At 38.9% G+C, this 13254-nt stretch overlaps 1 protein-coding gene across 1 annotated transcript; it reads left to right on the top strand.

Annotated features, from left to right (window-relative positions):
• Window positions 1-84: 84 nt before the first annotated feature.
• GOLT1B (golgi transport 1B) lies at window positions 85-12614 on the top strand. Its single transcript, XM_079303610.1, has 5 exons — window positions 85-209; window positions 5529-5620; window positions 7298-7476; window positions 10174-10255; window positions 11567-12614. Exons 1-5 carry the CDS (start codon window positions 185-187, stop codon window positions 11603-11605), a joined length of 417 nt encoding a protein of 138 aa, XP_079159736.1. The 5' UTR covers window positions 85-184; the 3' UTR covers window positions 11606-12614.
• The last annotated feature ends 640 nt before the right edge of the window (window positions 12615-13254 follow it).

The raw sequence follows: 13254 nt of genomic DNA, 5'->3' as shown, positions 1-13254 counted from the left end.
AATCAGCGCCGGTCGCGGGCCGTGGGCGGGGGAGCGCACCCGCGCGGCGATACAACGCGGCTGCTGATTGGTGAGAACGCGATTAGTGGGCGGGCTCCTCTCATGCGGAGGGGTGCGTGTTTCCGGAAGACGTGGCCGCCGCCGGTCTCACTCCTGCTCGTCCTCATCCCGTTCCCGCCTCACCATGATCTCCCTGTCCGACTCGCAGAGTAAGCGCTGCCGCCGCTCCCGGCGGGGAAGCGGGGAGGGGCCGCCCGCTGTGGGGCTGGGGGTGTCGGGGGCCGGGGGTCCTAGGGCGGCCGGGCTCGCCGGGCCCGCACCCGTTGCCCGCGGCGGAGCCTCCCGGGAGCGGCCGAACAGATTCCAGCTGGGCCCCTGGAGACCAGCTGGGACCCGCGGCGGGGTGGGAACGGGCAGAGCAGGGGGAGCTCTGACGGCCGCATTCCCGCAGTGGAAGCCGCGGCAGCCCCTGTGCGGCGGCACCGTCAGCTGAGGGGGAGCGTAGAAAGGGATTGGGATGGAGAGCGCCAGAGCAGCGCTCGGCAGTGTCCCTCGCCCTTTGGAGACTGCCACTAGCGCGGCCGCCGTTCGTCTGGGGCTGCGAGTGCTCAGTGTGCTGTGGTGGGGCGAAATCACAGAATGGTTTGGGTTAGAAGGGACCTTAAAGATCATCTCACTCCAATCCCCCTCCATCGGCAGGGACATCTTTCACTGTCCCAGTCTGCTCAGCGCCCCATCCAACCTGGCCTGGAACACTTCAAGGGATGGGACAGCCACAGCTTCTCTGGATAACCTGTTCCAGTGCCTGGCTACTCTTACAGGGAAAAACTTATGTTATCTAGCCTAGCCCTTCTATGGGTTTGTATGCATTACACATTGACAGATCACTACGAGGGAATGAATGAAATCCGAACGGTAAACAAAGTAACTCTTAGCTGCACTCTTCCAGTGTACTCCCTGTGGACCTCAGTGGTCTGGAACCACTTAATTATCTAAATAGATTTACTGTGCTGCTCTTGCAGCACACCAAATCACACCAAATGTCTGCAGGTGACACTGAGGGGGCTTCAAGATGAGGAAAAGACATTGAAGGGGGAAGAAGTAAAAATACTTGTATGTGGCCACAGTTTTGTTTCCACTGAAGTGCTTGGAAATAGAGATCAAAGTGAAGACGTTTGTAAATGTGTCCTGGCATCCAGGAAGACCAGTGGTATCCTGGGGTGTATCAGGATATGTGGCCAACAGGTCAAGGGAGGAGATCCTGCCTCTCTAGTTGGCCCCAGTGAGGCCACATCTGGAGTGCTCTGTCCAGTTCTGTGCTCCTCAGGACAAGGGAAAAAGCTACTGGAGAGGGACCTGCAGAAGGGAATAAGGATGGTCAGAGGTTTGGAGCATCACTAGTGAGAAAAGGCTGTGAGAGCGGGGCCTCTTTCTTGTGGAGAAGACTGAGAGGGGATCTCATTAATGCATATAAATATTGCAAATCGGTGACAAGGGAACAGTGCCAGACTTTTCAATGGTGCCCTGCGACAGAACAAGGAGCAGTGGCCATGAAGTAAAACACCAAGAGTTTAATCTCAAAGTGAGGAAGTGCTTCTTTACACTGAAGGTGGCAGAGCCCTGGAACAGCTGCCCAGGGAGGGCCTGGAGTCTCCCTCTCTGAAGACATTCCAAACCCACCTGGACACATTCCTTCTTCACCTGTTGCAGTTGGCAACAGTTGGCAGGGGGGTTGGACTGGGTGATCTCCAGAGGATCCTGCCAGCCCTAGCAATTGTGATTGTGTGATAACAGCTTAAGCTGCAAGGTAAAGGACAATGATAGGCCTTTGATTTAAATTGCCATCTCATGTATGATGCATTTCTGATATGATTGCCACAGAAGGAAATGAGTCTGCCTGATAAGCACCACAGCATCAGTTATGAAGCAGGGTGTGAAAAACTTATGAAAAAAAAAAAAAAAAAAGATAAAATACCTTAGCTTGGTAGCAGGATACTGGAAATGGACGTTTTGGAGAGCCAGTTAAGGTCAAGGATGAAGACAGGCAGCAGAGTTTAGCAGCATTCAGGATCAATGATTTCTTGAGATATTCAGATATTGTGCTGTTACTGGAATGAGTACTAACCCTTGGGGTTATTTTTTAGATTTCTGATTGATTAAACCCTCGTGGGCTCTGCTTTTCCCTATAATTTCCTGTCTGGAGTATCTTTGGGCAAAAAAAAAATTTAAATCTCTTCAGAAAGAGACTCACTGTTTCTCTTTTGCTTAGTTGCTCATGTGGGACATTCAGCTGTTTCCAGTGCTAAGACTATTGGTTTTGACTGTCAGAGACAAGAGTACTAAATAAAATACTCTGACATTTAGGGTTTTAAGATTTGGGGGGCTTTTTTCAGTTTTTCTGATATTCTGAAAACAGTTCATCAGGTATTTTAAAGTTCACTGCTGTCTGGAAAAATACAGAGCTAGCCATAGAGTCACTGTTGGAGTAGTGTAATAAATACCTGGAGAGAACCACTGCATCAGTTGATGTTTGGAAAGTTAATTCTGCATCTGTAGTCTAGAACGTAATTTTAAGTGGTACATTGAATGGTGTTATAAACCACCAGTAATTACAAAATAATGCACTTAGCTTTTCCCAAATTAAATTTTCAATACTAAAAAATACTGCTAGCAAAATAATAGTTATACATTGAATATGAACTGTATTAGCTTTTGTCTTCTAAAAGCCTCTAGCACACAATTCCATTTTATTTTGCACAATATAATGCACTATAAAAGACTGGGGATGTGCATTGTCTGCCCTAATCTTTCACAAACAATGTATCTTAATTTTGAATCTTAATATCTGCTAAGCTGTTTTGACACAGTGCTGCAGTACTATTGCACAGCTTATGGAATTTCTGGGGAAACACTGATGAAGATTTGCTCCCTTGTATCAGGAAATCAATAATCCAGAATGAATAGATCCTGGCTAGTATGTGTTTTTGCATTTCTAGGCGTTGATATGTTTTATTTGACTAATGTGGGAAAGACTCTTCTGGCACAGGAGAAAACATTTAAAAATAGTTTGCTGCCTCTATAAATATTCCAAGTTTGTTATTGAAAAGATTTTATACAAGAAGCCAGCATTTTTTCTTTTCCTTCCTTTAGGAAGAGTAAAAGTATTTACAACCTCTGACATGAATCAAGTCAGTAAGACCCTCTGCTGAGATATCAGCACCAGAGGATAATAGTCCTGAACCATTCATCTTCTTTCAGTAGTTATTTTGGGATAACGAGTATAATGTTTGCTTCTCTTTTTTTCTTTTCCTTCCACTAACCAGAGAATATGGGTGACTTGTGAAGTGAATCAGAATACACTGTGCCAAAAGTGATTACAAAAAGTGATTTTGGGCGATTAGAGAAGTGTCAGAGTGGTCATTGCAGCAGCTGTTGGGAGTTGGCCTCTGTCTTCTTGCTAGATCTATACCATGAGCTGCGTCTGCTGCCTTGATCTGTGTTCATGGGAGGAGTGAATACTCATTACCCATGACTTTATATTTATCTTGCTGGCAGCTGGTCATTCCTCTGGAGTCCTCCCTCCAAGTGTTTTCCTTCCAGAATACAGATTGTTTCTGCTCTTCTGAAGTAGAGAGTACTGGAGAAAAGGGTAATAGCAATTGTTACATTGCTTTCAGTCAGCAGATCCATTGGAAAACAATTTGCAATTCTGTTTTTCATTGTAAGCAAGTAGGGAGGGTGCCTGTCGTTAATTGACTGTGTTGAGTTACTTAGTGTTTTTAATCGTGGGGTGTTAAACTGCTCATAGTAACAGTTTAAAGTGTCAGGCAATACTATAGAATTACAGCTCTAGTAGCATGTACTCTGCAGCCTTGCTGAAAGCCAAGCCATTAGAGAAATTTGGGGTGCAGAATGTTGCTGTAACAAATCTCTGAGCTGATTTTAAATTTATTACCAATAACTACTTGGAAGTCCTGGAACAGTTGTAATTATCCTCCTTTACTCCCAAGCTCATCAAGCAACAGCAAATGACCAACTACATAAAAAAGTGCAATTAAAATATATTGAGGTAGATCCGGCCAACAGTGGCAGTGAGGGCTGTGATTGTAGATGTGGTTTTTTGTTTGTTTCAGGACAAAGGCCATATGCAAAACTACTTAGAACCTCCATATAAATGTATTGGGCACATACCAGGCTGCCAACCTGTATATAGCATTAGAGCTGGTTTTGCTGAGCTATTTTTTGTGTCCTGTAGGTTTCTAAATTGTGTGGTTACAGAGAAAACAATAATAAATGCATGTGTTTGCCGCCCTGTTGTTGCCATTCCTGGTTTTTCTCTCCCAGTCTGTGTGAGAGTCAAAGGATGGCTTTAGAGACTTAAATTTTAAAGCAGGATGTATTTCTAACAGCAGTCCTCAAGATACTTTAGAAGCTATTGGTAGTTTTAATCACAGCTTGACATTTCTAGCCTGGTTTTTCATACAGACTTTCCATCCTACTCTTGGCTTCCCAGTATTTCTTGAACATCCTTTGCAGAACTCAAAGTTTATAGAACTGTTTAGACTGGAAAAAAAACCTTTAAGAGCATTGAGTCCAACTGTTAACCCAGCATTGCCCAGCCCGTAATATAAGCAAACGTGTTAGGTACAAAAGGTATTTTTAAAAACTGCAAATTAAGATCATAAAATGAAAATTTTCATAAAATTAAACTGCTGTGCAACACTAGCAGCCTAGAGATATTGTCTATGTGTAATGTAGATCTACCATGTAATTAATAAAAATTAAACATGAAGCATGGAAATTATAATTAAACATTTATCTCTCAGTATTTCTACTAGTATATCTACTAGTTCTGTGAAAACTGGCAGTTGTTTGGAGACCCAGGCTAGTGTTTGACAGCTGTCAGCACTTGTGTAACTTGGAAAATTCCTGCAGGGTTCATCCAAGTTGTGTTCCATCTGGAAACCTAGGGGAGTGGAACTGCTATGCAAGGTCATGGGAGATGGAACATAAGGTCTCAGGAGGATGGAGAGGACCAGAGTCCTTACAATATGATGGTAAAGATAATGGGATAACATCTGCAAATCCCAGAGTATTCCAAGTTGAAAGAGAAGGATCACAAGGATCCACTCAATGATCCACAAGGAGAATCCACTCTTCAATTGGGAATCAAACACATGACCTTGGTGCTATTTTTACCATATTCTGACCAATGGATCTAATGTGGAAAACAGAGTTTCATATCTCTTTATTAAACAATCCTTTTCTCCATACTAGCAATTAATCAAAAGGTTCCATTCAATTTCAGTGTCTAGTTCCAAATATGGACTTTTTTGATAAGCAGCTTCCAAAGATCTGTCTGTTGAAGTAATTGATGTCTACAAGATTTATGACATTTGTACACTCAGGGAAGTTTTTAAATTTAAAATGTCTTTAGATTGGATGTTCTATTTTTTTCCCCAATTTTTATCCATAACTTTTTCTTGGTACCATATCTTGTTACATGCCTATATTTGCTTATTTTTCAGAGATTGGAATGGGACTAACAGGCTTTGGAGTGTTTTTCCTCTTCTTTGGAATGATACTCTTCTTTGACAAAGCTCTTTTGGCTATTGGAAATGTAAGTGCCTTTTCTGCACTGGTTAGAATCAAGTATGTGATCTATTAAAGATAAACTAAAAATAGAACAGTATGTTATCAGTTTGAAGCTGCATGACTATGATTACTGTGGTGATTTGATATATAGGAGAACTTGTGCTCAGTGATAGGAATAAATAATTTTTCCTGGTTGAGTTAGAACAGCTCACACTGATGTTAATATTACCTTGGGTCAGGCCTGTGGGATGTTGGTAGACAAGAATCAGCTTGTTCCACGGCTATTGTGCTGCTGCAAATGTGATTTTTTTGGTGATCCTCTAACATAACTGTCAATTTAAGTATCTATTTGGATAAGAATCATCAAGTACATCTAGCAAATGTAGCTTTGCAGTGCTGTATGAGGAAAGAAAGAAGTATGAATTCCTGACACTTCTGGCTTTAGAAGAGCCAGACCTGTTTCATAAAAGAGAGATTCAGTACCTTCAGCTTTTACCAAATCAAAGTTGTCCCTCAAAGTAGCACAGAAGATTAATTCTAGTTCTGGTACAAAAAAATTCCAATCCCAATATAAAATGGCAGGGTGTTTTCTGCATGTGATTGTCTCTGTGCCTCTGCTGTTCTCAGCTTTGCCAGCCAGCCAAAGTACAGACTGGTTGGTAGAGGTTCACCCCCTCTTTTGCTGATGCCTAAAAGTCTGCAGCCAAACAGATCAGTTTCATTCCCAAATACTGAGATTCCCTGAAGGGAAATACAATGGGTGCATTAGTTGAAGCATTGTTATCAGCCATCAAATCAAGTGTGCAGTGGAAGAGTGAAAAATGAAATAATGCTTATTTTTTCTTTTTGTAATGTAAGGTGGAAATATGAGATCCTGTTTAGGGAAAATGAAAGTGTAAATAGGAAGAGACAATGACAGGCTATGTGGTAACCAAAGAAAAGGTACTGTATTCTTGCAGAGACTTGTTTTTATTAAAAAAAAGTTATATCAGAAAGGGCAGGAGGTTCTAAGAAAGTGATTAAATACCATACAAAACTTAAATGAACCCATCTTTAGTAAAATCTGAGATTCTATTGCTCTCTGAGCAAAAATGTTGCTGAAATAATTCTGAGTCTTGTTGCTCAAGGACACCAGAAATAGTTCTAACTAGCTGGGACTAGTGTGATAGTGTTCAATCTATACTGGAACAAATAAATAAACAGTAAAAAAACCTGTTCAGCTTTTTCCTTCTCTGCCTTTGCAGAGGATGAGTTTCTACTATGAGTAAATAAGTAGAAGCAGTTGAAGTGGCACAGAACAGAGGTGCTTTTATGTGTATTCTTAGTTTTTAAGAGCCTTTGCTGTCAGTAGTAAGCTTCAGCACCCCTTGTGGTAAAGATTGCATGTATGTGAAAGGGCAGATACAACTGTTGTCAGCAGATCTTTTGTCTTGTGTGCATTTGGCAGAGACCACAAAGGATAGACTCTACTTTCAAGCTACAAGTGCTTTAAGATGGACCTTACAAAAGAAAATCAATAGTAAATTAATTCTCACCAATTGTCTTTTGCTATTTAAATAAGTTGTGCAGGAAAAGCAGTCTAATTTTGTTATATGTATATAAATACACATATATATATTTTAATATATTTGTATGTTTGCACCCTGTATTTGGGAACATAATTAGTTGTTTTCTTTCTTTGGTTTGTTTTTGCCTTTTCTAGGTTTTATTTGTGGCTGGCTTGTCTTTTGTTATTGGTTTAGAAAGAACATTTAGATTCTTCTTTCAAAAACACAAAATGAAAGCAACAGGCTTCTTCCTGGGTGGTGTGCTCATAGTTCTCATTGGCTGGCCTTTAATAGGAATGATCCTTGAAATTTATGGGTTCTTCCTATTGTTCAGGTAAGTCCTGTTTGAAAACAACTTTGTGTTAGTTTATCTAGGAATAAATGTATTCATGTAGTATTTCTGTGTTAGAGTTGACAAAGTGGAATCCTTTAAATGTTCCTTCTGGACAGATTTTATATGAAATTGTTTATTTACAAGTTGGTAAGTATTTTTCCAAGACTCAAATCTGCTAATGTTTGTGAGGCATTTATCAAAGTTACTTTGATATGTTGATGTCTAACCAAAGAATTAGACATCAAAAGCTTCAAAATATTTGGGAGCTCAAATTGTTAGCAGTATGAAGTTTAAATATATCCTCATGGAAAATGGATACTTGCTACTTTTTTGGTGGGGAGTTTGTTCTTTTCTTTAACAATGGGGCATAATATTTAGTTACTACCATCCTAGATTTGTAACCTTACCATTTCATCACTATGGGAGCCCAGGGAAAAGATGTTTTCTGACATATTTCACTACAATTGTGCCTTAGAGTCAGAACTGCTTGTTTGGGTTAGCAGTATCTTGACTGAGTTAAGGAAAAATGGAAAAACTATTTTTTTAACAGCAATCTTGAAACATGTTACAACTTTGACAATGTGTCATTTTAAGTTCTCTAAATGCAACTGTAATAGTGAAAGAATTTTACTTGTTACAACCTGCAAAGATATCTATATTTTTATCTTTATTTCCATGGTTCAAGTTCAATGCTTCCCCACAAAAGAAAGCAAAAAATATAACAAAAATAGAAATTGGTTGTTCTTGGACTTCTGTCTAGATGCAGACTGTTTCACTAATGGTTATTGATCAAATGTCAGACCCTGAAGTGTTCAGCAAATGGCTAAATAATACTGTTCCTGTTAATTAAAGTGAAACCAATTGTTCTTATGAAGCTCTTTTTGTACTCAGTAAAATTGTATGTTAATCTGGTATTTAGTTCAGATAAAATGTTTATTTTTAAAAACAAATCTGAACTTGGTTCCTACTGGAGACAGTGAAATTTCAGAAAATTAATTTTGTGGGTTTAATCTATTTCTTATTGTTCTACTCTGTGTTACTCTGAATTCTGTCACTACAAGTGCTTTGATAATCACAGTATTTCACTGAATGCATTGTCACTTTTTGCATAGGGTTTGATTTAATCAGACAGTACAAAGCAAGTAGATGTGTTTCCAACAAAACAGATTCTTTTAAAAGATCTCAAAAGAGTTAGTATGTCTAAGCAAATATGGTTATGGATTATTTAGTGGTGCTTGCAAGATAAAATATGTTGGGAGGTTTATAAAAGATCAATAGTTATCCCTAGGACTATCCCTTAGCCTGAAGGAAATCAACAAGGGATGGATAATTCCAGGAATGAATGTTTATCTGTTTTAATTTAAAGTATCTGGAGACCAGTGATTTGGATTGAATGATCTTAAATGCCTTTTCCAACCTTGATGATTTCATGATTCTGTGACTCTCTTTTCCAGTGCATATTAATTGGTAGAATCTAAATCCCTTGCTACAAGGTTGGCGAGTGACTACTTCAAGCCAAGCTTTTTGTGTTGCTAAAGTCTTGTTCATTCGCTTCAACCATCATCCTTTGTCAGCAACTTGCTCCCTTCTGAAGAAGTTACAAATAAGTCTTTCCTCAAGCATCATATTATACTGTTCCTCAGGATCCTGCTGCTTGGTTGCATAGCAGAAAACTGCCCTGGCTATTATGGGACAGTTGTTGTAATCTAAGGTGCTTCTGGAGCCTTGTTCAGATTATTCAGATTATAGCATTGCAGATTTATGGCTTAAAATATTATCCCTAGAGCACTGACAATTCTTTATTCTTGGACACAGCAGTTGGTTTAATCTGTTACAAGTGGTTTGTGTGCTCTGCCTCACAATTTACTGGGCCACTTAAATGATCTAGTCTTAAAAAAAACCAAACAAACTCAAAAACTCCCCTTATTGGTGTGGATATTACCCAGCAAATAGTCGTTAGCAGTGTTGTGAAGAGGATGATGACTTGTGAAATTTCACTGTTTCACTGTGGCTGAGGCATCATTGCATGTTAATCCTTATTCCATGCAGGGAATGCTCAGCATGAGATCGCTAGGAATGCCACCAGCTGCCTGCAAACAGCTGAGATACTGTCACAGAAAATTTGTTTTTCTGCTGCAGAGATTAAGTGGACAGTGCAGGGGCTACACCATAGCAGCTATGCCAGGCAACATCCCTGGGATCATGATTCAAACCACTGACTTAAATTTGGGAAATAAGTGAAGATACAACTCTGTCACGCGTTATTTTCTTCTTAATGTGAAGAGTACCATACATGGTTTTAATTACACAAAACTAACTTCACTTGCTTCAACATTGGGCCTTGAATGTGTTTTCTATACTATAAAGAGGAATTATCTCAAAATGCATATACTAATTTTATAAATCAGTTTTGCTGACGAAGTTGGGTATTCTCACTTGAGTTATTTTTTGATGGGCTGACTGAGAGTTGCCAGCTATGAAGAAAATTAAATCCATTTAAAAATACACCATTTCTTTCCTGGTTTTGTCCTTTCTCTGATTGTGTGATTGATATATTTGGTAAACAAGTGTGCTGCTAACAAGTTGCAAGATTTTATGTAACCTTGGTTTAAAAATTACCTATTTTTTCATGTTATAGCTATATGAGGAAAGCTTAATTATAAAAACTAATACAATCTTTCAATGTCTTACCTAAAGGGGGTTCTTTCCTGTGGTGGTTGGCTTTATTAGAAGAGTCCCAGTTCTTGGATATCTCTTGAATTTACCTGGTATAAGCTCGGTAAGTTTTATATTTCATGCAACAACTGAATCTTGTTCTGGTTTTTATTCCACTGATGCAGCACTTGTAGAAATGCATCAAAAATAAAGCAAATAGAGCCTTGAAGCAAAGAATTCAAATGCATTCCTGTACAGTTCTTGCACCATACACATCACATTCATTCCCAGGGAGAGACTAAAAGGAGCAAAGGGACATACTTGCAGAAGTTGCTCCTGCTTATGAGTAGTGAAGTGGGAAGAGCCCTGCATTGTGACTGGGAATGCTGGGGTTCTTCCTGCTTCACTGTTGACCCTGGGTGAATCTTGCCACTGCCCTGGGCCTCTTCTCCTGTCTGTACAATGAGAAGGACACTTTTTGTGATGCAACATTTGGGCAAACTTAGGAAAAGTGGCCAGTAAAAGCAAACAGTGGAGTTCAATGTTAAGTTGCAGCTTGTATGGTGAACCCAGAAATGCTCAGTCATTCATCAGATGTATTTATTAGGGTCCACTGCACCAGGCTACATCTTTTTATTGCTAAGATTTGTATTTTTTCAAATGGAGTTTTCCAGTTTTTCAACCAAATTGCCAGGGATTTGAAGGCAATTAAGAAAGATGCTAAACTAGGGTGTTTCAGTCAGCTACTTTTACTGTACTAATTTTTGTATTTATTTTTACACAAGCATTTGTAATACTTGTTTTGAAAGCAACAGTTGTAATAGCTCTACTAAAATTTAATAATGGGAATAACTTAGATGCATACAGGCTGTTTTTTTAAAAACGAGTGTTCCAGATCATCTGTTCCAGTCTCACAGTTAGGCCAAGTTGTGGCTCATCATTTATGATCAATTGAATGTTTATTTGTCAATTGATCTTAATCCTATTTAATTTGATCACAACGGGGTTAAATCTTGTTTTTAAAAGATAATTGTCAATGTTTTATTCAAAGCCTACGTAGGCTCAGAAGAGAATCCACAGTAATGGTCAGTTGAAATATCTTCCTTGGTCTACTAATGCATGTGTGGCTGAGAATGTATGGTTTTGTTTTAACCATTAAGCTGGCAGTGTTATCTGCATTCTTCTATTTCCTTTCTCATTCTGTTGCATCTTCGTGTTGCACTGTTAATGTCTATATGAGAAAAACATGTTATGCAGAAACACAATTGCAATAATTTTGGTTTTCACAAACCTAAACCATGATATCTCGGTGAGTACTACTTGACTCTCATTTCCAGTCACGTACTAACTGTGCAAGTAGCAAGCAGTATTTGAGAGTAGCTTCAGTGTACATAAACATCATCAACTTAAAACTTTTTTGTCTCCTTTTCCACAGCTTGTAGATAAAGTTGGAGAAAGCAACAACATGGTATAATGACGAGAGGGTGGAAGACTGATCTAAACTTTTACTGTATTATTTATAAAATCCCTTTGAAGAATACTCAGCACAAAGATTAAGTTGTATAAAAGGAAAAAGCTTGTTACATTCTTTACATAACAGTTTAATTTAAAATGTATAGTCAACAATATACATTAGAAAAGAAGCTCAGAAAGTATGCTTCTAGGAAAGTAATTCCAGAGTTCGGGAACTAAACTGAAGAGGGGGAAGTCATGGAATAATCCATGTTGCAACTGTTCAAGACTATTTTTGTTGTTTTTGGGAAGCATGCTAGGGACAATGAACCCTTGTGAATTAATGGCGCCTGTTCTTTACCTCCTTATTTTGAAGGTGCAGTAGAGCAAACAGGCCTACATTTTTAAGGGTGACCCAAATTTACCCAACCCTCTGCCTGCTATCCTCAGAGTGCAAAAAATCAAACAGGAAACTTCTTGTGTAACAAGAGATGCATCTTTGCATGAAGGTTAAGATGGCTATTCATCTATACGTGTTATTATGACAATAAAAAGGAAACCCTACACAGTTCTGTTGTAAAAATTTGTGTAAATATGTGGCTGAAATACAGCACTGTTATCTTAATGTTTCAAAGCCAAATGTTAGTTGATTGTATTTGTCTTCCCTTCTGGAATATGTAAAAGGTCAATCTTTAATAACTTTGGTCTTAAATGTTGGTTCTGAACATGTAGAGCTCAGTGGGGAACTCTGGAAGCTGACTTGCAGTCCTTGCAGGTTGTTCTTGAGCCATGTTACATGTGCATCTGATGAGAATGTAGCCCCTTGTCACTAACATGAAAACTTAGTGAAATACGCTTAGTTCACAAAAAACTGCATTAGGTTGAGGTGCTGATGTGAACCCTGTGACATGTAACTTACCAGAATTTGGAGCTTTGTTTTTAAACAGTTTGAAACTAAGCTTTATTTGTTTACTCTGAAACTACAAATTGACTTTTATTTTTTATGGTAATAAAATGGAAACTTAAATTTCTGTGTTTGCGAGTCTCTGGGGAGAAAACGGAGTGACTGGGGCTGAGTAAAGATCAAGTGCCAATCTCCATGTGTTTGTAACTTTTTACTGGGTTATCTGGTTATCTTCAAACCACTTGTTTACAGCAACAGCTTTGTTGTTACAGAGGATTCTTGACTAACCTGGAGTAATGTCCCCTCCTAATGCACAGGTCACATTTCTGCCTCTGTTGGAATGTTAAACATGGTGCATTTTCCATAGTCTTAGTTACAGTTTTCTCACTTAAAAAACCATGCTAGTTCAGTGCATTGTGCTTGTGCAGCTGGGGAGGGGGGGTTCTGTTGTGTTTCATTTTCTTTTCCCTTTCATGTAATCCTGAAACAATTACCCAATGTAGTATTAAAAGTAGCTATGTAGCCTAAAGGTCTAACGACTGGGAGTGTTTTGGGGGTTTTTGGGGTTTTTTTATTTTTTTAATTTATTATGAAGTTAAAATTGGAATTTTCCAAAGTAAGTTTTAAGTTAAAAAAAATCCTCATATACTAACCCTTTTGAAAGTTGCTCTGAAGTTTATTTGTATAAAGCATTGGGTTTTTTCATTGTAACTGTATAAATAGCCACAATCTACTATTACCAATATTTAATTTGCTTCCTTCTAAAA

The sequence above is a fragment of the Erithacus rubecula genome, assembly GCF_903797595.1.
Source record: "Erithacus rubecula genome assembly, chromosome: 4".
In the NCBI taxonomy this organism is placed as follows: domain Eukaryota; kingdom Metazoa; phylum Chordata; class Aves; order Passeriformes; family Muscicapidae; genus Erithacus; species Erithacus rubecula.
This window is presented reverse-complemented; position numbering and strand designations above follow the sequence as displayed.

Coding starts and splice junctions, on each gene's coding strand:
- GOLT1B (XM_079303610.1), top strand. CDS start 185: ATGATCTCCCTGTCCGACTCGCAGA. Junction 5,621..7,297: donor CTCTTTTGGCTATTGGAAAT/GTAAGTGCCTTT, acceptor TGCCTTTTCTAG/GTTTTATTTGTGGCTGGCTT. Junction 7,477..10,173: donor GGGTTCTTCCTATTGTTCAG/GTAAGTCCTGTT, acceptor TCTTACCTAAAG/GGGGTTCTTTCCTGTGGTGG.